Raw genomic sequence first — 23,461 nt, 5'->3', positions numbered from 1 at the left:
CAAATACACTATGTGTACCATGACATGCGAATCAAATACACACGGTGTGCTATGACACCCATATCAAACGTACCTGCATCGAAGAACTATATCTTGGAATTTTCATTTTAAGCACCATCAAACTCAGGCTTACACTTTCTTGGTGATCAATGTTTATTTAAAGAAGCCCAACACTCTGCTGTGTAATCAGCAAGAATCAGATATTCTGCTCAACCTATGTATGCCAACCACGTTTTACCTTGATACAACATACCAACAGAAAACAAACACAGAGCAATGCACACGTGGTACCCATGTTCCTTGGCTGTCGTTGAAACCGCAACAGGGACGCTCCTCATAATCGGGTGAATCTAAATATTTTCATAGATACATGTATATGTACCATCGATAACTGTTTCTTTAAGAAAAGTGTGAACATTGTTTCAAGATCTCAGAAGATGTTTCCTTTATTCCACAAATGGATATGGCAACATTTGGTATTCTTTTTATTCTTCTCTACATTATTTGTATTTAATCTGACTGACATAAAAACTGTACCAGCGTCGTGTCCTGAAGGGTGAAGTCAGGTAAAAAGTATGATTCGCAGTTCCCGACGAAGAGGATTTTAATGGCCCATCAAACAGCAAGGCGCTGTGCAGGAGTTTGAACTAAGGTCATCGCGGTTATCTCCCTTTAACAGCTTGTGAATGCGCAAGTACCCCAAAGTTTATGATGCAGCATCGTGTCTCTCAGTCTCTATTGAAACCATTAACGATATTGTTTATAACACAGTTCAAAGTAAGGAATGAACCTCAGCATGAAAATCACCCCAGCATAACTATGCTTAAATCGCTCCCTGTCGGTTATCACGTCCCGATATTAATTACATTATAAAGGTGGAGGCAGGTGTGAAAGATGAAGCATGACTGTCGGGGGATAACCCGTCTTTGTCTCTGTTACACCGTACTTCATCACCTATCATTCGCTTCTCTTAATTTTGATCTTCATCTCAGCATCCCCATCAATAAACCGTTTTAAGGGCGACATGTATTACAGGGGGATTTCCATCTTCAGGAAACGTTATCTTTACTGCAATCGATGCGGGTCTGTGCGAAAGCATTTAAACAGGTTTTGCGCCGAGTCACGTGGTTTACACAGGTTGCCTAATGCGTGTATGGGGAATGTAAAATTGTCTTCAACAAATTCACCAATGACTTATGAATGAAACTATTTCTAGGTGTGGTCGGGTTATGTGTGCCATATCAAAGATATGGACGCGGGAGATGCTGATCGAAAACGATGCTGCTATGCACTGAACATTAGCGTTAGTATGTGAATTGTTTTCCAGGCAGTAGTGATTAGCATTTAATTAGGGTGTACACTCCCCTGGGAGTCGAAAATGTGATATTAATGCCCCTGGTTCATGCAATGAATAAACACTGACTCTGTCCCTCTGTAATGTGACACTTTGTAAGTTGCCTTTAGATCAAATTCTGCGCGGGACATTTATGACATATAACGAAAAGTTTCCCGAACATATTTAGGAAATTCGGACATTTGTGTATTCAAAAACCTGTTACTCCTCACGATTTCACATGAAATGCGACGTTTGAGTTAAAGTCGGTGACAGTCTGTTTGCAATAAAAAAAACCTTATCGATGGATTTCACTTTAAACAGAAACGTAAACGAAATAAAGTGAAATTAAGATTGCGAATCCTCATAATTTTACCTTGCCAATTACAAATTTAAGTTTGAGAATTTATTTAACTTGGGATAAAAGTTGTTTAACAAACGATCTTAGATTCGAATAGCTTCATTTGTTTACAATTTCGCTTAAAGTGAAATTTATCGGTACGTTTTCAATGCAAACAGACTATATGAATGAAGAGGCGGTTGGATGGACCAGTGGGCATCGCGTTCGCTCGTCCCGCCGAAGGAGTGGGTTCGATACACACAAGTTCAGTCCATGTGTGTGAATCCCATTTTTGAATCCCATTTTTGAATCCCATATTGCTGGAATACTGCTGAAGCGGCGTAAAACCCAAACTCACTCACTCTCTACGACGGTTAGAAAAGCTCCTCGTTACTGGCCTTTATATGAGTTTTAGCGATTAAATTCCCTGTAAATTCACTGGTGTAAATGGCATAAATGATGTTTGAATCGTGAAACCTATCTAGAAAAATATGTTCAGATATATCCGTCCTTTCCATCATTTCGTGACAGGGATCACGTATCTAGCTGTGTCAAAGCTATGCAAACAGCTTATATATTATATAGTTACTATACCTGTGCCCCGTTTCACAAAACTATCGTAAGGGTAAGATGTAGTAACATTTCAGAACTTTTCTCGTAGCATTTCCACATCCTGTATCACAGTATAGGAGGTACAAATGCTACGAGAAAAGTTACCAGATATCTTAGGCTTACGAGAGTTTTGTGAAACGGGCCCCTGGATTAGAATCTGAGCCACATCCGCGATTGGGCAAGATAGTGAAGCGAGTGGGAATGGGAGAAATGTACAGGTGTTTCTTGGGTTACATGCCGGTTCTTGATGGTGATGATGATGTCGGCGGTTAGTGCTAAGATCCCGTTAGTCTCAATACAAATTTTTGATGGCAGGTAGTGACAGTACATACCTTGGTGGCAGTTTGAGCGTTACAAGCTATAGTGGTTTAACTCCACCCCCGGCAACATTCCCGCCATATATCAGCGATCTGTATATAATCTCGCCATGACCAGACAATCCAGTGATTGGCGTCATGAACATCGATCTACGCAATTTCGGAATCGATGCATGTATCAACCAAGACAGCAAGCCTGACTACACGATCTAGTTAGTTGCCTCTTTCGATAAGCATGGCTAGCTGACGATCGATTCCAGCCCAATATGTTCACGGGTCGGTTATACATCGCATCTGAAATATACTAGTATATGTTCTCAGCAGTCTTATTACTGTCTTATTTTGTTTAATTATCATTTTTAAAGTATTCATCAGTAAGTAAGTGTGTTTTGCTTTACCCCACTTTATACTAATAACGAATGAACTAATAAATAGCTAAACTACTCGACACCAAGTGTCTGTTCTAATCTCTATGATGAGTACACAGTATTTAAAACGAGTGCGAACACGTAAATCTAGTAGTGATGGTATTTTTGGAGAGGGGATGTCTTTAAATGAGACCTGAAGTTGTCCATGTTTGTGACAGTTGTGAGAGTTCCCGAGAGAAAGAGCAGCGGAGCTGAATGGGCGGCAGCCCAATGACTACTTCGGATGGCGTTTCGATATCTTCAGAAGATCATAATTTGCTGATCTTAATGTTCTCACAGGATTATGCTTGGATGGTGTGTCATTTAGGTGGCATGGCTCAGTTGTGTGAAGGTACTGATAAGCATGTGTATGAGTCTTAAATTCTACTCTTGCTCACACTTGCAGCTAGTGCAAGAATTTGGCATGAAGTGGGAGCGCTTCTTTGTTCTGCAGATGGTCCTTGCACCAGTGTCTGCACTTTCTGGAGTTTTGTGAGGAGTCTCTCTGGCGGGTCCTCTTTATGTGGTTAGAGTGGCAGAACTGATGCAGGTCTTGGACGTCCACAACGTGTGTAATGTGGACCGAACTAGTAGTAGTAGTAGTGACAGTTACAGTTACTAAATTCTGTTCGTTGTCATATTTGCGTTGACAACGCGCTATAGCAGTATTCAGTAAAACTTACAGTAATGTTATTTTCTATTCAGTCAGAATTTTCTTTCATTGAACATCGTCTCATTCAAAATTAATGTAATCTTATAAACCAATAACAGGAAAAGGGTATGAACTCAGAGTTTCCAAACAGCCTATTTTCAAATTTAAACGAGGTGGTAGATAAGAAACAACCACCGATACTGAACTCGTGGTACCAGAAATATATACTGAGTCAAAAAAGAAACTTAACATTCTTTCTTCAGGGCACTATAAAAGAACAAGAGATGGTAAGATGGTTAAATTATTATTATTTAAATGTGGAGGTCTGTGTCACGTACTCGATACTCTGACAGTGCCACAATCAGTTCCATTAGGCTACACCGCCGTTCCAAAACATGGGTATACAGAATGTCAAGTCACAAGAATAAAAATTCGATATTTCTCAGTTCAGTATTGTGAATGGCCGACTTGCGCATTCACCACTGCCAAACACCGTCTCCTCATCGACTGCCTGATGCTTCTGAACACGTACCGCGTGGTTGGGGCATTGCTCTTGCAAGGCAGCACCGAGTTCCTGCAAATTCTGAGGTTGGTTCCTAAGACCACGAAGCCTTCTCCCAAGCGCATCACAAACGTGCTCTATTGAATTAAGGTCAAGGGACCTCGACGGCCAGTCCACGACGTTGATTCCAGCGTTTTGAAAGAAATTTCGTGTCAACATCGCGCTTTATGGCCGAGCATTAGCATGCTGAAACTACAGACCTGGGCCATGAGCCGCCGTGAAAGGAACGAGTTCGGGGGTGAGACACCCGGTCGCGGTAAGCAGCAGTCGTGAGGTTTCCACGGATGACCAGAAGTCGGGAACGGTTGTTCCCACACAAAGCACCCCACACCTTGCAACTTCCGCCCCCGAATCGGTAGACTTCCTGTACACAATACTGGGCATACCGTTCACGACGTCGTCTCCAGACTCTGTGTCTGCCTGCGAATCTGAGGGTAAACCTGGATTCATCGCTAATGACGATTCGACTCCAGTCTCTCTAGGTCCATTGGAGGTGACGTCGAGAACAGGGATGAGAAATTTCCGCGGATCCGCGGAAATCCGCGTTTTTTTACATCCCCAGGGTCATTTTTCTGAAACGTCTAAATATATATACAGTGTTAATATTGATTTTAGAAGCCATATTTAGTGTGTAAAATGCCAAAATCCCCCAGACCCCCGACTAGTTTTCAGCTGTAAATGAAAATTTCCATTCTCATCCCTGCGAGAATGGAGATCGGCAGCCCGCAACCGATTTCGTATGGTCTCTGAGGACTGTCGACCTCTACACACATCTCAACCATGGTTCGTGCAGCCGGCAGAAATCTGTCACGTAGGTGACGTATGTCGATTTGACGGTCTTCTGTTCGTGATGTCACACGTGGACTACCCGACCTTGGGCGATCAGAAGTGGTGCCAGTTTGTTCTGGACGACCTCACAAGTCATAGACAGTACGACGGCTGCATCCCATTGCTCTTGCGACGTCAATAACTGATCTTCCCGCTTGCAACATGCCAACGGCACGCTCACGTTGCACATTTGACAATCGTGGCATTTAAAGTACCGTTAGAACTGTGGTTTAAAAGTGTTTTTTCCATTCTTGAGGCAAATGCAAACACGTGCAAATGAAGAAAACCTCGATGCGAAGATCACGTGATCGACTGCACGTGCAAAACCTGATTAGGCACTAACGTCATTTATTATTGGTTTTGAGAAGAGTGGGGGTGGGGTGGGGGCAGGTTGGTATTGTTTTGCTCTTTTGGTATTTCTTTCCCTTATTTTCGGTTGTTGGGGTTTTTTCCTGTCTTTTTCCTGTCTCTGCTTAACCAAAGATCTGCTGTCGTTGCATAACGAACAAACACAATGAAGTATAGCCGGATCCAGTGAGCCAGTGAGAGGTGCAATTTAAATGTGCACCCCCCACCATCGCCCCCTCCCTCCTTGTCTCAGTAGTTTACAATCTCCCTCCCTCCCACCCCGCCTATCTAAAAAAGCAAACAACTGTAAAGCCCCTGTGAAGTGTTTAATCATGGAGCGACATGTCAATACATTTGTGTAATGTTCAAAGGTACACGTATATCGTACATGAGTAAGTGTGTGTGTGCAAGCGTGTGTGCGAGCGCTGTTTTGGAGCTGATTATCATTCATTCAAATTGTTTCAATGCTAAGCTTTCAAGATTACGTCATCAAAAAACGATATCACTAATTTCACATTTGGAAATTCATGTAGAGCTATTTCTCAAGGCAACGTGTGGCTAAATTAGGTGTATGTGGGTGTATCATGATATTCATATACTTTACAGTTAAACAAAATATACAATCTAGATTTCTCATTTATTATGAAAGGATAATTTCATAAATGTTAATAAACGGGATATTTTTTACGAGCATTTAGTACCCAAATGCTGACGTCCTTTCTGAGTGGCTTGCGTCATATGATGATAAATGTCTATACGGAAAATCCAGGGTGGATGCAAATAATATAAATTGAAAGTACAATACGAAACTGAATGCCACTGAAACTAACAGCATAGGTATTAGTAAGTAAACAAATGGGGGAACCAGCTAACTTTCTTTGTTTGTTTGTTTGAAATGAACTGTGTGTCCGAGTACCATGCATCAGCCTCATCAGGACTTCATAATTTCTACCGCAGGTTGTGGTTCCGTTTTAGCCTGAGCACATTTCTAATGGCCATAAAGCCTATAATTATAAACTTCGTCATCAAGTCCGACTTCCCCATTCGCTATCCTTCGATGAAACTAACTGCCTGTGAATGTTCTCGCTCCTTTCGTAAATAACACTAAGTAGATCTAGTTGGATTGTACGTATATTTCCTTTTCTACAGGAAACCTGTTTCGGAGATGTTAGAGTAGCCTCCCTTTGCCTTCAAGCATAATCAGCGCCACCTAGCCCATCACCACGTCACTTTAGAAAACGAAGTAATGTACAACATGGACTGATATTGTCAATAAGCATGTGTGTCCCAATGGCAGTAACCGTGCAGAATGGATAGTCAAATATGACATAAATGGGCACGTACGATGTCCACAACATAACCGCTTTCAGTACGCAGATATCCGACAACGAAATTATCCAAGTGAAGTCGTCAGCCATTTTTGTTTGATCTACGAATTAGTTCTTCTTGATCATTTCCGATAGTGACATCTCGACTGTGATCGTGCCAACAACTCACACAGGTACCATTTTACCTGATTCATCTTGATTGTTCTTATAATATTTGTGAAAAGCAGTGATACTGTAATCCGGGACTCATCCTTTCTTTCATGTGACAGTCTTTGACAAGTGGACCATTTGGTAGTTCGACATTTAGTGATTATGAAGCCAGTATAATTAACGTCCACTATATTTTTACCCATATGTTCTACTTGATACTGTCATGTGAATTACCGATCACATGTGATTGTTCTGTTTTGTGAAGAAGTCTGGCATAAGCACAAATCGCATCACACATCTGTTCTTACATGGCAGGCAAACATAAGCTTCTTGCAGTTGTTGGGTTCTTATGATTGATGTGACAGCGTTTTGATGAAAATCAAAATGATAGTACTAAGAGTAGATAGTTTTGTTGTTTTGGGGTTTTTTTTATAACATGCATAAAGTAAGTTCCATGTGTACCATAACTATAGTTCATGAACATTTCAATTCTCAAAACAAGCCTATAGAATCCAACCAAAGAAATGCTGTCTACTGTCGCTGCCTTTTTGGCAAACTGGAGATACAGCTCATGTGAATTTCTCATGTCATTGTCAGTTTGATTGGGCTGAAAGCCATTAGTTATCAAAGCAGAGATTATTATTCCTATAAAAGTCTCAATTGTATTTTGACAGATCATTCTCCTCCCCAGAGTTCAGTGCGACCAGTTTTATTCCATGTCATACCTTTGTCACATGGTCACATTTCATGAAATCTATCTAGAATGAATGCCAAGTACTTTATTTTACCCTGAAAATATTTCATTTGTTATTTTTACTATTAGTTTGTGTAATGAGTTACCAAGCTAGAAAAACTGGTTCATGTTGTAAATATAATGTTAAACATGATCATCTCTCTCTGCCGTTTAGGTAGATAACCTGCAGGATGAGTCCACCAAATGGCATCTACATTATCCAGGGGGAGATCTCCCTGGTTGTCACGGCGATGAGGAGGACATCGCGATGGGCAACACATACACATCATGTAAGCAGAATTTTTCAACTTCATATTAAATGCCTTTCATCATGTTACAATATTTTGTCTATTTTGTCTAAAATATGACAACATCAGTATAAGATGACATATGACTAAGGGGTGTTGACAAACTTAAGCATTTGTAATATTGCCTTTGTAGCGTTTTATGTAATATTGCCTTTTAAATATAATTGCAAATTGTTAAGGAAGCAGACATCACTCACATTTATGTTATGCTGAACGCCACCAATGCTGGATGGAATTTATGAGTTTGATGCATTATTCACCATTTTGGAGGTCCAAATTAGTTTGAAACAACTTTAACCTGTTCACTTTTACCTTGTTGTTGTAGTTCAAAATTAAATAAATTACCTATAAATAGCAGCAGAACAATCATAGTCAGCTGATAGCGTCAATTCTATATTCAAAATATTATCATGGTATGATCAATTCAATGTTCAAAATATTATTACATGATTATGATAGTTGGTTATTTTGAGTAATAACAATTGTGTTAACCACAATACCATTTACGCCAAAATGCATAACATTTAGTGTTTTTAAAACATTTTGCATTCCTGGAGTACATTCCATTTATAAATAATAAATTACACTGTTCACTGTGTCTGTCAGTTTGACCACCAGAGTTTTTAATATATTCTGAGCTTTTGCTTCTTTGTCTGGGTCACAGGAAGACTGCCTTCGGTTGTCTTTCTCTTTGTAAAACATTTGACCTGTTAGTGTCTTTTGTTTATCAGTCACTCTACTTTTGATAGCATTGACTAGGGTTAGACATTTCCTTTATTTTTAGTTTCTGAAGTTAGGCTCCATGGATAAATAGAAAGAAGATATTTCTTCATGTGTACATTCACACATGGATATGAAACGTGGGGCTGGGATTTACAGGATGCCAAATTAATGCATCCTATACACACAAAAAAAGACAATGGATACAACAGAATTTCCTAGCGCATCCACAGGAATGCAGAAAAAGTTCACATACTATTTGTAAGGTTGTTTATTTGTAAGGTCTCGAGCATTACGCAGATTACTGAAAGACAAATGCATGGTAACATTTTAATATTAACAGTAGTGGGTTGTCTTTAGCAACATGTTCACTCATGTCTGCAAATTTGTGTTTGAATACCATATTTATGATGAATAATCATAACAGAAGTCTTGAGGCTGTTTTATTTTTAAATAATTTTTGAAAAATGTAATTCATACTTAGCAACCAAATTACCACCACTTTTCATGATTTGTTGTAATTTTTCTTTTTGCTTTCTATGCATCGTTAGGCCACCTAAGCATAATGTAATAATAATAAGGGCATTTGTAATGTGCTGAATTCCACACAATGGAATATTATTTCCTCGGATAACTCTTGCTGCCCATGAGGTGCTAGAAGGTTGATAGTCACATGACTTATCCCAGGTGACATCACACATGCTTTGATGTGGTTCAGAACTGATGTACAAGAAACACTCAGGAGTCAAGTCGCCGGTCACCCATCCAAGCACTGTCCACAACCAATGTTGCTTTACTTCACCTTATTGTGACCTTAAGTGTATGCACAGAGCCACACGCTACCATAAACGCAAGGGCAACACTTATCTGTGTATCTCATTATGAGCACACTAATAAACTGTGTTTATCCCCCACAACACGGTTTGCGGGGGGGTATTAAAATGCATCTTTGCATCCGTCCGTGCACATTTATCTTTCCTGGAGCAGAACTTTAAAACCATTAAATATTTCTTCACCAAACTTGGCACATAAATAGATCTGGTGGTGTACTGGTGCCTTGTGGTAGTTTAGGTACTCTGAATTTAGTATTTTTGGCATTTCCATGGCAGCAGCTTTGACTTCCACTGAAATTGGTAGTAGAGCTCTTTTTCAGAGCAGAACTCTAAACCTGTACACTATTTCTTCAGCAAACATTGCACATAAGTTGGTCTAATGGTGTACTGGTACCTTTTGGTAATTCTGATTAAAATACTTTGGGATTTCCATGGCAACAAGTTTGACTTCAACTGAAATTGGGGGTTGTGCTCCTTTAATGAGCAGAGCTTTTAAAACCTTATTTGATCTCCTACTTTTCTATATACATACCAAATCATTCAGCATAATCATAACTTGTAGACATATTCATAAAGGATATTTTGCATTTGCAGGGGAGATTGATGACTTTGTCTTCTTGTTTGAAATTACATGTTGTGTCAGTTGTGATGTTTACTTACAGCAGGATGAAGACAATGATCCATTGTTTGGCAGCTTCTCGCAGCTTAAAGATGTTCTCAACAACATCTCAGGTAAGTGTAGATGTGAATTTTCAACAGTGTTGTTTTTCAGGGATGGCAATTTTTACACGAATCCAGGACTAGAATGCAAATCAATCAATCTTGAAATTCGTCTAAATCCGGGGAGAATATATTTAGGGAGTGAGGTCCCGCTTATCAATGTCGAGTCCCCACATCTGTGTCCCTTAGGCCATCAAATTTTAGAATTTCACCGTAACTTCTTTAGATACATTGCTGCGACCCTCATTTGATTTTGAACTGAAGTCACTTTCACCTGTTGCCGTCCCTGCTTTTTGTTATGTGAATGTGTTATTCAAATGTGTGCAGTAGCCGTGGTAACGTGTTGTTTTGTTGATGACAACTCATCCATCCATCCATTCTTCCTCTTTTCAACAGGAATTTTTTTTTGAAAACTAGTCAAGTGAGAAAACTGAAATTACAAGTTTATGAAACTAGTTAGGTTCTATAATGAGTTCTATATTGGAGTCTTATTTTTTTTACAGAGTTATGTCCCTTGCTCTATGCATGGATCTGTCATAGAGTTCTCATTTTCAGTGTTTGAAATACCATTTCTAATTGAACGTCAGGTGGTTCTTCTTTTATTTATTTCAAATGCTTCAGGTTTGCAAATATGATTATTTGATTGTTTATAGGAACAGAATCTCTAAAAAATTACTTTGATTCTTGGTTTCACATCATTGCTTTGATGTGTTGTGTGTTGAAATACCTCCTTGTGACTTAATGCTATCTGTTTCTCTGACACTTACAGATAAGTTCATGCATAATTATGTTTATGCCAACTCAGTTTGCTTACCATATGTATTTTTCTTGTAGATTTGGATGAGGTTGAGCCCAATGTTTTTCTTAGCCCTTTCCTTGAAGTTATCCGATCTGAGGATACAACAGCGCCCATTACAGGACTCGCTCTGACCTCCATCAACAAATTCCTCTCCTATGGCTTAGTTGGTGAGTAAACCCGAACACCATTGACCCTTTATCATGTTTATTATCACATGTATTACCTGTGAGTGTGTCAATACCAGTGTTAAACATTAGAGGTTCTTGGAGCCCTTAATTCTTTCAGCTGTTGTACTTCAATTAAACTTCTAAGGATACACTATTTACTAACAACACTGCCTCTGATTCAGTGGCTAGAACCTGCTTTGAAATGGTCAATAGATCGATGCCTTGGTACTTGTGGTTACCTTGCCTGTCAGACCCTAAATTCTCAGGTACTTTGGTCCTATGTTCTCTCTGTGATGAAGCATTTGCCATGAAATTAAACTGTTGAAGCCAAGTCTTCCATTGAAACAGATTACTCCATTGATTTAGAGGTTATGAAACGGTTAGTTATTTTGTACACACAGCTTAGTTAGTATGGTGAGAGGCTGGTCAGAATGGTTGCCAGCTTGTAAATGATTGGATGTAAACACCCTTCTTCATGCATAGTTTTATCAATATTTTCATGGGTCCTCAGTTTGATCCAGACTCGCCTGCTTGATTGCCATGCTATACTAAATATCTCAAAGGAATTGAACACATCTTCAGTCTCAATCTGTCTTACTATGCTTTGTTTGTGAAATGTGTGCCATGTCCTCATTTTAGTACCAACTCAAGAGTCTGCCTCAGCTGCCATAGAGAATATAGCAGATGCTGTTACCCATGCAAGATTTGTTGGCACCGACCCATCATCAGATGAAGTTGTTCTCATGAGGATATTATATGTAAGTTCCAATTTCAGTTGGCAGCTTTCTATACCCAGTGGTCTTCAGACACTACATTTTGCTGGTTGTGGGTTCAAACTCGGGGAGTACTTTTCATTACCACCTTGAATAGACAACATAACAGATGACATGTTAAGTTGTGCATCATTGATACTGATAGCACAAGGGACTCCTCTTAGTATCACCCAGTGGTAGGTCTACTTCTTACAATGTGTGATGCTCATTTCTGGTGCTGCCCCTTCCCTCCCTCTCCCTCTGTCTTTCTCTCCCCTCCCTCCCTCACCTCTTCCTTAAATATTGCTAAAGGCGATGTAAAACCAAACCCACTCACTTACACCAAAGGTGCTGATCTAAAGCAACATATATTCACTCATACTTCATTACTTCATTTACTGGCCCACCTCATATTAATATTGCTGAAGACAGCTTTTAAAAACAACCCATCAATGCCCAACAATTAATGAAAATCACATAGCAGCAACAAAGCTGTTGAAACCAACTCTCAGTCTTATGTCTGCATGTAGCTGTGTGATAGGATACTGTTGAATACTCGGGCTGTAATGTCTGCTCTCCTTGTGCCAGGTATTGAGGACTTTGCTGCTGTGTCCAGCTGGCATCCTGCTCACTAATGAGTCTGTGTGTGAGATCATGCAGTCCTGCTTCCGAATCTGCTTCGAGATGAGGCTCAGTGGTAACTCATTGTTCTCCTAGCTCCATAGATATGACTTCACTCTTTCAATTACCAGTAATCTTATGGTTAAATGAGTCTTTTTTTCATGGGGAAAGCTTCCGTTCTCCACTGAAGTATTACTGATGAAAAAAAAAATTATGGTAGATATTTCATGTAACATACTCTTTCATATCTTACTATGGTGAAGTTACCTTCCAGAAATTCTTTTGATAATTGTGCAATTTTGAGCTGTATCTCTCCGTCTGGGCTCTGTTTTGAGGGGGCAGATATCAAGCTCTGTAAGAGATGTGGTTGGAACTGTTCACTCAAAGAATGTAGAACTTTTGCAAAAGTACACACTTAGCTTATGACAGATTCTCATTACTGGAAACTGATGGTACTTTCTGCAGAAAGAAAAAGTTGAGGTGCATTTGAGTGTTATGTTATCACCACGCTATTGTACATTCCCTTTACCAGAGCTGTTACGGAAGTCAGCTGAACACACCCTCATGGACATGGTTCAACTGTTGTTTACACGGCTACCACAGTTCAAAGAGGATCCCAAGTGGAGCGCTAACATGAAGAAGGTGAAGAACCTTTGTATTAATTCAAACTACATTGGAAAAATATTACCTATATGCAGTGGAGGGGGGGATGATTTTGCATAGGAAGGGCAAAATATGAATTTGCAATTTATACTGCCAGCAAACTTTGTTTATCATGAACAAGGGATGTAACTCTAGACTTTTTATGTTCGGAAGTTGGCTATGTATTTGTTACCTATACAGTTTGTCAAAATATTATTGTTGAATCAAGGATCATGAGTGTTATATGTATTTTAAAACACTGAGCAATCTCAAAGCATCATTTGTATGCAAAAATGTTTTGGAAGAGAAATAGTTTGTAAGTTTGGATTATTATGTATTCCTCCAATTGGGTGAAAATAAAGTGTGTGGACTGTGGTATAGAAACATGGAGGATTACAAATGACATATAGATCGAGTCTTTGAATCATGTCTTCATGACTTTGACTGTTGTGGTAACCTTGTGTTATTTTCTCAATCCAGTTGAAGATGAGAGCCGGTGGGGTGGACCCAACTCGGATGTCAAAAAGGAAACGTTCTCCAAAACCTCGCTCAAAACGATCTCACACCAACACGCAGCAACCCACAGACAGTCCCCAGGGTCAAGCCTCTATAGCAGAGGGGGTGGAAGAGCCAGTAGAACAGCCTGAGGTTATGGACACCTCATCCTTTGAACACATAACTGCGGACAGAATCATTGCTACAACACCTGTAGCACCCAATGGAGATGGGGTCATTGATATTACAAGGAGTTTTGAGGTAAGTCCTCAAATATGTATAATGTATTATCTTCAGGTATTATTGTAGGACAGTTCTCATATCAACCCAAAACCCACATGTCAGCCAGAGGAGGTAAGGCCACCGAAAGACATTCAGACGGACAGCATATTTAAGCACAAAATTCCAGTTACTGACCTACCTGGCTGATAACATTCACCTACTTCTGTATCATTGACAAGTCATATCAGTTTGACAGGGTCTTGTGCAGGTTAGTTTGTGTAAATACCTTGGTGAAATGAAGATTTATATTGGTTACATCACACAAGTGAATGCCTCATGTCATTGATAGGTGTGTGGTGAATTAGATTATTGCTCATGAATGATACATATTCCACTCTAACTCATCTGTGATATTGCTGGAATACTGCCGAACATAGCCTGAGACTCATTCACTCACTCTCTGACAGCAAATGTACTTGTGGATTTATAGAATGTTCAAGACACACTTTTAGGCGCTGTCACATTAAATGCATTAAAAATTTCAATGCCCTGCACCCATGTTTTGTGATAATGTAATTATTGGGATTGTCATTCTATTCTGTTTCTTCTACCTCAACCAGATACTTTATTTTCTGGCCGTTTTTATATGTTTGGCAATGAGAAATAATTTTTCTTCCGTGTTTCTATGAAATGTAAGACCAAAGTGTTCTCATGTCCTGTCACAATTGTGTATATCACTTGTTTTCATGCTTCTTGAGTTTAATATCATCTTTGTTTTTCAAGGCTGCATCCAAGGCTGAGGAATCCCAACTACAAACCACAGAGACAACAGTTGTAGAAGCGCCAGAACAACATCCTGTAGACCAGTCTACAAGGGAACAACCATCAGGTGAAGCACCAGAGAGCAAGGCACAAGAGGACAAGGTGCCTGAGGACAAAGCATACAGGCTTCCTGCAGTAACACTTACATTGCCAGACGATGGTTACCACCTAAAGGTACCAGTTGATTGCCTGTCCATGTTTTGTTAGACGCCACTTAGTAGTTTCATGTCACAGAAGGTTGTCTCCCTTTGTCGTGTTAGATTCTGGTGGTTGTGGGTCCTAATTCATCCTGATTTGCATCTTAGCCTCATATCAGGCCATTTTAGCCTGACCTGTTTAAATATAGCTTGAATACAGTTTATATCAGAATTTAACTGGAGTCACTTTTCTCACAAAATAGTTCTCTGTGGTCCCAAGTATGGTGATTTACCTTCAGTTGTTGGCAGTCTTTAGCCTGTTTTATATTGTTTTGTCATCTAATATTAAACTGTTTTAGATCTGGTTCATAGTAATTAAATTCATATCTGTCAATTTAGGGATGGCAATTTTCCGCGAATCTACTTAAGTCCAGACATGTAAATGTAAATCAATTTACCCTGGGCCCTAATCTATTTTGTTTACTTTTGTCTTTTGTTGACAGGTTTTTATTATTTACCATCAACTACTAATAGTACTATGTATAGTGTATAGCAGTTAATTGTTCCTGTCACAGTATTACTAATATACTGCCTATGTGACAATTAACACACTCAGTAGTTCCCTCTGCTTTTATTCATGTAAAGAAAGCTATAAGGCAAAGAATATGAACAATTTTAGAAAATAACATAAGATTGGAGAGGGGTATAGGTTTGATGGAACACAGGGTATTTTTCCAGATTTAGAAAGAGATTCATATGCAGATTACAGCTCCCACATAGCAGTACTTTTCAAAGAGAATACATCACATTTACAATGTTTGGAGATTTCTGACAATATCAGTGGTACTGAAAATCATAAATGTCTGCTTAGTGCACATTTCCATGACAAGGGTTACTATTCTTGTATCTAAGAAAGAGTTTGCAGACTAACAGATTTTGTTGACAATTTTGAGAACAAACGTACAGCTAGGACTTGAAAAATGTTCATGGGCCTGTTCCGCTAAACCTCCTAATGCTAGGTTACTTGTAATTCCCATACTTTACCCGGGACAGTAGGGTAGGCTAGTGGTTTCAGCATTCCCTGATCACACCAAAGACACCACATGGGTACAATGTGTAAGGCCCCTTTCTGGTGTCCTCTGCTATGATATTGCTGGAGTATCGCTAACTGCAGGTTAAAAGTAAACTCACTCTCTCACATTCTTAACCCAAGGCTTATGATTATCATAGCACTAGTGTTGCATTGTGGGCCAAGTATTTTAGTAAAGTATCTGTTTAGCAGAAATCAGCAAGTGACTCTGAACTGTACTCTGAAGGCGGGGATGACACCGAGTCTATAAACTCCACAGCAGACTCAGTGGACACATCCTCAGTCCAAGACAGCGAGTTCATCAATCCTCGGGGTGTCCGCTTCACTCAACATCACTACATGAAGGAAGGTCAGTTGTCTGGCCCTGCCAGTACTTTACAGACGACTAGTCTCTGAAATGAATGTTATTTTATAAGAAAACCTTTAATTAATTTAAAATACAATAAAAGGGAACCTAGAGGCTTACTTCATACCGGAAACTATGGAAGTCTTGATTTACCACACATTCTAGACGTGTATGGGTCGCATTGGGTATATTTGTTTCAGGGTCTGTGTGACAGACAATGTCAGTACATTAACAGTAATAACACTTTCTCTGATCAAGATAGAGTACAGTAAGAATTGTTAACCTTTAATTTGTCATATGACTCTTTTCTGGGTTAGAATAAAGGTCCTTGGCAACCATGGTAGCATGTGTGAAAACAGCTAATATACCATGAAGAAGTGTTGTGAAGCTTGGTAACATACACGATAGCATGTCATTGTATCCCAGCAGCAATATATCATTATCAATCACTGAATTCTATCATCCAGAGTGAAATTTTTGCTTGCAACAGTAGGATGATGTTGCCACATCATCAACATCATCACCTTGCCAGTACTTAACAGAGAATTTTTTATCCTTCAGGTTCTGGCCCTCTCATTCCCTATGGTCTGCCCTGTGTGAGAGAACTCTTCCGCTTCCTTGTGTCTCTGACCAACCCCATTGACCGTCACAATACTGACGTCATGATCCACATGGGCCTCAGCTTGGCAACTGTGGCACTTGAGGCTGGTGCCGACCACATCAGTTCATTCAATTCCCTCTTGTATCTCGTCAAGGATGAAATGTGCAGGAACCTATTCATGGTCAGTAGATCAGCTTGATGGATTGAGATACCGTATATCAGGAAATTTTCAAGGTACTAAAACTTCAATGTTTAAGACCGACAGAGCTTTCGAGGTCAATGACATTTCGAGGTTTGGGCACCTAAGGTATATAAATGTTTTAGACAAATATAATTTGAAGGTTAGAAGAAAGTGGTCAGTAACATCACTTACCACACCCAATACTCACTCTTATAAGTTCTGGTATACCAGTCCATGGTAACAGTACTAGTAATGAAAACAAACATTAGATCCTTTCTTGTGATAAATGACCCATGCAACACACTGTCAGCAGAGTTTAAACATAACACCAATTTTTCTCAGACGATATTGTTTTTGTAACAACTATCACCAATGCAGTTTGTTTGGGCAGAGAGTGACATCAAGTGAATTGACAGTTGTAATTTATTTTGGTAAAGCATATTATTCTGCATCCTTGATATCTCCAGGGTATACGTTCCGATAAGTCTCCACTATACCCTGGACGCATCTACGGCTCTGCCCGATATATTCATTACCTCCCTTTGCTGGCTCCACCTTCTCACCGTAGCCAATCAGCTAGGCCGCCGTTATAACCGAGCTTGCCAGTGTCAACAAAGGTAGTGGTCGCAACTGCGAAGGTTTGCCCACAGTGCGTCTCAGGTTTTACTGTTTTAGGGAAATCATACAAGCAAATTGACAGGTCCGAAACTTTAAAACAACATATGCAAGAACGCCTTCAAACCCTTCCAGAGAACCTCTGCATGGTTTGTGTTGCCAAGTATAATCGGTTAGATAATTCAAAAAACGAAAATGAGTTGTGATTGGTTCGCTCAACTTCCCAGCGTAGACACCTGATTGGATCAAAAGACAGTCAAGGGAGGTAATAAATTTATCTGGCAGAGCCGTAGATGCGTCCAGGGTATAGTGGAGACTTATCAGAACGTATACCCGGGAGATATCGAGGATGATTATTCTGGACCAATAATTACATTTACATAGTCTCGACACCGCATTTCGGTTGTTTTTGTTTTTCTTAAGGCTGTCGAGGGTAACTGAACGTTCATATTAGTTGTTAACAGACATTACAGAGTTAATGTGCATGTCAGGAAGTCATTGGGTGGCAGCACTTGAAATGCTTATCGATAGGAAATATAAACCAAAGGTTTGAAGTTTGGAAACTTTTATGGATATAATATATTTGAGGTTGCGTTACAAACCTCGAAAACCTAGAAAATCAAATACCTAAAAAATTTCTTGGTATATGTTATATTGTCTTTTCTGTCCTATCTTGTCACAAATTCTAAATTTCAGAATTTAAAACTCTAAAGCCTATCCCAGTTTTAAAAAGTTGATAAATTCTTCCAAATTTGCATTCCAGAGTCAATTTGTTTAGACTCCTGGATAAGTCCTGTGACTGCCTTGGAAAGCTCCTTAAGTAGATCATTCTTGAAAAATGAATTACTGCAAAAAATTGTTGGTATGTTTCTTTGTTAATTAGGCAAATACTAACTCTTGTTTGTTTATCAGCTCCTACAGGCTGAGAGGCTGTCTCTGTTTGCTGCGTCTCTACGGGTCTGTTTCCTGCTGTTTGAGTCCATGCGCTCACACCTTAAGTTCCAGCTGGAGGTATGTTCTAGCCTGGTAGTCATACAGTGATTGGGGGTCAACTTGGCCATAACATTTCTTCAGGTATCTGAATAATTTCATATCTTGTGTATACCATGTAAATCACTATAACACCATGTGATTGGAAATTGGTCAGAATATCATTCTCTCTGCTTGTTTCAACCAAGCTGGTTTATCAGTATGAAAGTATATTTAGCAAATTACTTTGAAATGATAATGGTATATGGAGACATGCAATATAGTCATATTATGAAATTTTTGGTTAATTCAAAGGAGAAGAAACCAGTACAACAAATCTAGTCAGGACGCTTCTTATGATTACAACCTTGAATATCTCTGCATAAAACATCCTAGTTAAATTATTAAGCCTTGATTAAATGGACATGTTGGAGCGCTGTTTTGAGAACTTGATGCTTTGTATTTATGTATGTTTCCCATTTATTGCAGATGTTCCTGACAAAACTGAGTGAAATTATTGTTTCTGAGTCACCCAAATTGTCATATGAAGTTCGCGAGATTGCCCTTGAGTCTGTGGTCCAACTGTGGAGGATCCCTGGCCTTGTCACAGAACTTTATCTCAACTATGACTGTGACTTGTACTGCTCCAACCTGTTTGAGGAGCTCACAAAGCTTCTTTCAAAGGTGAGTCAAAAAAACTGTGTTTGAGATTTCTTCAGTGTCTGGATTTAATTTTCTCCTTATAGATTATTTCTGCAGTTATTTTGACTGTGTGTATAAAAACACGAAAGTTCAGTCATTTTTGGTAGTTGATACACAAACGTTAAGCTTAGTCTTTAACATTTCTATGTAGCATAGAAGACGGGGAAGGTTTACGAAACTTTCTGCTTTCAGATTTATTGTACCGACTATAAATCAATGCCAACATTTATTCAGTGAAGTCATGTTGATGCTGATATGCTGTTGATGTGACTTAAACTCTAAACTCACTCACTTATCAATGAATAATAAATATGTTTTAATTCTGTATCTTACTGAAGGATAACTGATTTGATTTTTATTGGAATTTATTACTTTCTCTGAATGGGACAATGAGCAGTTGACAACAAATCAGTTCTGTGTCAAAAGTTTTGAACCAAACAACTTCATGTCTCATCTTGTCTTGTCCAGAATGCATTTCCAGTGTCGGGGCTTTTCACCACACACCTACTGTCCTTGGATGCTCTCTTGACCGTGGTGGACAGCATTGAGCAGCACTGTCACAGTCGCATCCTCACTTCCACCAAGACTGCAAGCAGCAGCATCGACACTGATCCCAGACAGCAAGACACAACTGCTAGCCAAGCCGAAGGTAAACATACTGGGCAGATCAGCACACTCTCACACAGACTGAGGAACCTGACCCTACTTATTAGTCATCTTATAGTGATGGGTGAAAATCATGGAATGCATTTTTAGACTAGTAAATGATTACAAATCACGTAATAAATACTCAGTATTGGGTTGGATGCACCACAAAATAAGAAAAGTAATGGTAATTCTGCTTTTGATTTAAGCTGTGCAGGGTTGTCTCCCTTGCACAGGCCTGGTAATTTAGTTCTTGACATAGGTTTGTGTAAGAAGATATGGCAATATAATAGCTACAACTCACTGTGCAGTATTGCCTCCCTCGGACAAGTCTGGAAATTTGGTTCTTGGCTTAAGTTTGTTATGAGAATACATTGCTGTATGTAAAAGCTACAAGCTGTGTGCTGAATTGCCTCCCTTGGACAAGCCTGAAACCTGTGATGTGCGGTTAGAAACCCATGTAACTCTGATTATGTTTCTAAGGTTGACAGCAACATATGAGATTCAGAATTTCCACAAAATTAATTAACATTTTCATCTGCATGGACCCGTGTCACTTGAAGCTTTTTTCCGATATTAAGGTGAGAGTATGGCTTTTAATGAATTGCTCACTAAACCCAGCTCACACGCCCACTTGTGTTTCACATGATTATTTCAATGATAAATCTTGTGTTCAGGAAGTGACCAGTCTTCTGGTTCAGTGGAGACTGATGTGGGTGGGGAGAGCAAACTTGTCGGACCCCCCACCACAGGGTATGGCATGGCACAGCACATCATAAAGGGAAGTCTCACAGGTAAACCAGGGACAAAGTTGTGCTGCTTGCTTGCAAATAATAATTGTCATAATGAGCATTAGGTGGTGGCGGGGTAGTCTAGCGATTAAATCATTCACTCGTCACCTTGAAGGCCTGGTTTTGTTTACCCACATATGCATTGTGTAGACAAATTCTGTTGTTCTGTGCATTGAAGTTGCTGGAATATTGCAAAAATATGGCATCAAACTCAGACACGAGGCTGACAAGGCACAATAAAAGGGGAATGCTGATACATCACTGTGTGTGTGACACAACCACTGCCAGCAGCTCTGTATTGATTACTGATGATGTACATCAGGTGGTGATACCTCCAAGTCTTCAAAAACAAAGGAACCCAAGCGAGGACCACATATCAAACCCAACAGGATGAAGATTACATCCAAAATACCCTCACTTGAAGAACTGGCTGCAATCAAGCACAAGAAAAAGGTCTGTCATTCAAATGAACTTGCTTGAAAATCAAATTTTCTTTGGAAATAGGGGTGGTGGGGTAGCCTAGTGGTTTAAAAAGTGATTGTCACGACGAAGACAAGTGTTAGATTCCTCAGATGGGTACAAGGTGTGAAGCCCATTTCTGGTGTCCCCAGCTGTGGTAAAGCTGGAATATTGCTAAAAGTAGTGTAAAACCATACTCGCTCACTTACTTGGGACATTCTTTTAGGTGATTGGTTTGTATGGCATGGGAAGGGGAGAGGGGGTGTTCACATGATCTTTGGTTCAATGAATAATAGGTTGGATGAAGATAATTGATCAGGCCCTGCACAAAGCTCTCATAAGCCTAAGATCGCATAACGTTTCTTGTGGCATTTATACGACCTGTACTGTGACATTGACTTCTAGATTTACAAGAGTTTTGTGAAACAATGCTTATGTGCACTGGTTTAGGGCCTGTGCCCAAAACATTTGAAATGCTGTGGAGTAGTTGAGTGCTGATCACACCAAAGGCCCAGTTAACTTTCTAAGGGTACAACAAGAGCAGCCATTTCTGTAGACTTTCATCTGCATGGTCACAACATGATCATTTACTGACCACCATCATTTAGATGGAATCATTGAATGTGTTGTGAAACCAAACAAATAATTACAGGAAGACATTTTGAAAATGCTTGGGACAGTTGTCCTTAGGGTTTCTGTTTATTGTAATGTAAATGCTGTATGCATGTTTTCCATGACAGTTGTACCAGACAGGGACAGAACTGTTCAACGTGAAGCCATCTAAAGGCATCCAGTTCCTCCAGGAGCAAGGCCTACTAGACTCCCCCCTTGACCCAGGACAGGTCGTAATGCTGCTCAAGGAAAACCCGAAGATGGACAAGAAGATGATCGGAGAATATGTCAGTAATAAGAAAAATAACAAAGTGCTTGAAGCATTTGTCAAGTAAGTTATTGCTAGTTTCTGAATATCTACTTCGTATGTTTTGTTCATAGAGGTACATAAATGTGTCTGCTGTTATTTCTCAACATTTGACTCTTCAGTAAGTACTGGAACATGATATTAAAATTGATGTCCAAATAATCTTTTAAGTTGAAGAGATCGGTACAGTTACAAAACACCAGAGACCTGGTGTCACATCACCCTAACCCTTACTCAAACCCAAAATCTTACCCAAACTCTAAATCTTAACCTGATTTCCAAGTTTCTTTATGAATCTTGTAAACCTGGTCCAAAGATTTCAGTATGTTTTGATTTTCAATGAAGTGTGACAACACATCTGAATATGCTAAACAGTCTTACTACTGGCAGTAATGATCCATTGTGGTTGTCTTGGTGTAATACAAGTATCATTTTATGAGCATAAAATCGAGTTGTCTCCCCTTGACCATGATCACAAACATGTTCCAGATCCTTCAACTTTGAAGATATCAGAATAGATGAGGCACTGAGGATGTACCTGGAAGCATTCCGTCTCCCTGGGGAAGCCCCAGTCATCTCCTACTTAATGGAGCACTTTGCAGACCACTGGCATGTGAGTTGAGACAACTTATCTACATGAGTTCTCCCAAACAGAAACATCACCTAAGTGACATGATATCAAGTCCCAGCATATCAGCCTCTCCCTTGGTTTAAACTAAAGGCATACTGGAGATGAAGCAACTGCAGTGAAGCAACTGCAATGATTGTCTGATAAAGTTTTGGATCCCCAAAGACTTAAACAATGGATACCAGGTTCTCTTTCAAACAGGTTCGGGGTCACTGTGTGCCCAGACAGGATAGAATTGTGCCCCTTGGTCCTGAATTTAAGGACATAAGGATTATTTTCTTAAGTGGGGTGATGCTACCTTACATGGGTGCTGTTAAACCCCTCTGTTTCATTACTATCTAAACGTATTTACCAGTAGATATATTCCTAAGCCTGAAATGTAAAAATTGCTTGGTTCACTTTCAGAAAACCAATGGAGAGCCGTTTGCCAACAACGATGCAGCTTTTACGCTGGCCTATGCTGTGATAATGCTGAATGTGGACCAGCACAACCATAATGTCAAGAAACAGAATATACCCATGACAGTGGATGTATGTATATGTAAAAAGTTAAACTTCAATGTAACAATAATTGTGTGTATGTGGGCAGCTGAAATTGAAATCCGTTGACAACCCAACCATCCCTGTAGTTTGGATGTGGGGTACTCTTGTGGCTATAGCATTCACT

At 39.6% G+C, this 23,461-nt stretch overlaps 1 protein-coding gene across 5 annotated transcripts in view; it reads left to right on the top strand.

The window, feature by feature from the left end:
* Positions 1 to 6,595: 6,595 nt before the first annotated feature.
* Positions 6,596 to 23,461, top strand: part of LOC137284703 (Golgi-specific brefeldin A-resistance guanine nucleotide exchange factor 1-like) — a 44,413-nt gene continuing 27,547 nt past the window's right edge. For 2 of the 5 annotated variants that reach the window (XM_067816616.1, XM_067816620.1), the window contains exons 1-19: positions 6,596 to 6,900; positions 7,786 to 7,900; positions 10,134 to 10,203; positions 11,026 to 11,157; positions 11,797 to 11,915; positions 12,498 to 12,606; positions 13,063 to 13,172; positions 13,653 to 13,928; positions 14,673 to 14,885; positions 16,131 to 16,287; positions 16,846 to 17,066; positions 18,594 to 18,692; positions 19,140 to 19,334; positions 19,821 to 20,001; positions 20,675 to 20,791; positions 21,111 to 21,241; positions 21,988 to 22,190; positions 22,656 to 22,779; positions 23,200 to 23,325. In XM_067816616.1, the coding sequence (XP_067672717.1) occupies positions 7,802 to 7,900; positions 10,134 to 10,203; positions 11,026 to 11,157; positions 11,797 to 11,915; positions 12,498 to 12,606; positions 13,063 to 13,172; positions 13,653 to 13,928; positions 14,673 to 14,885; positions 16,131 to 16,287; positions 16,846 to 17,066; positions 18,594 to 18,692; positions 19,140 to 19,334; positions 19,821 to 20,001; positions 20,675 to 20,791; positions 21,111 to 21,241; positions 21,988 to 22,190; positions 22,656 to 22,779; positions 23,200 to 23,325 (2,682 nt within the window). In that variant the 5' untranslated portion in view covers positions 6,596 to 6,900; positions 7,786 to 7,801. The remainder of the gene's footprint in view (positions 6,901 to 7,785; positions 7,901 to 10,133; positions 10,204 to 11,025; positions 11,158 to 11,796; positions 11,916 to 12,497; positions 12,607 to 13,062; positions 13,173 to 13,652; positions 13,929 to 14,672; positions 14,886 to 16,130; positions 16,288 to 16,845; positions 17,067 to 18,593; positions 18,693 to 19,139; positions 19,335 to 19,820; positions 20,002 to 20,674; positions 20,792 to 21,110; positions 21,242 to 21,987; positions 22,191 to 22,655; positions 22,780 to 23,199; positions 23,326 to 23,461) is intronic. The other 3 variants (XM_067816618.1, XM_067816619.1, XM_067816621.1) reach the window with 3 other exon arrangements.

This window comes from Haliotis asinina, chromosome 5 (genome assembly GCF_037392515.1).
Source record: "Haliotis asinina isolate JCU_RB_2024 chromosome 5, JCU_Hal_asi_v2, whole genome shotgun sequence".
In the NCBI taxonomy this organism is placed as follows: domain Eukaryota; kingdom Metazoa; phylum Mollusca; class Gastropoda; order Lepetellida; family Haliotidae; genus Haliotis; species Haliotis asinina.
The sequence above is the reverse complement of the archived record's forward strand: the minus strand, read 5'-3'. Positions and strand labels throughout refer to the sequence as shown.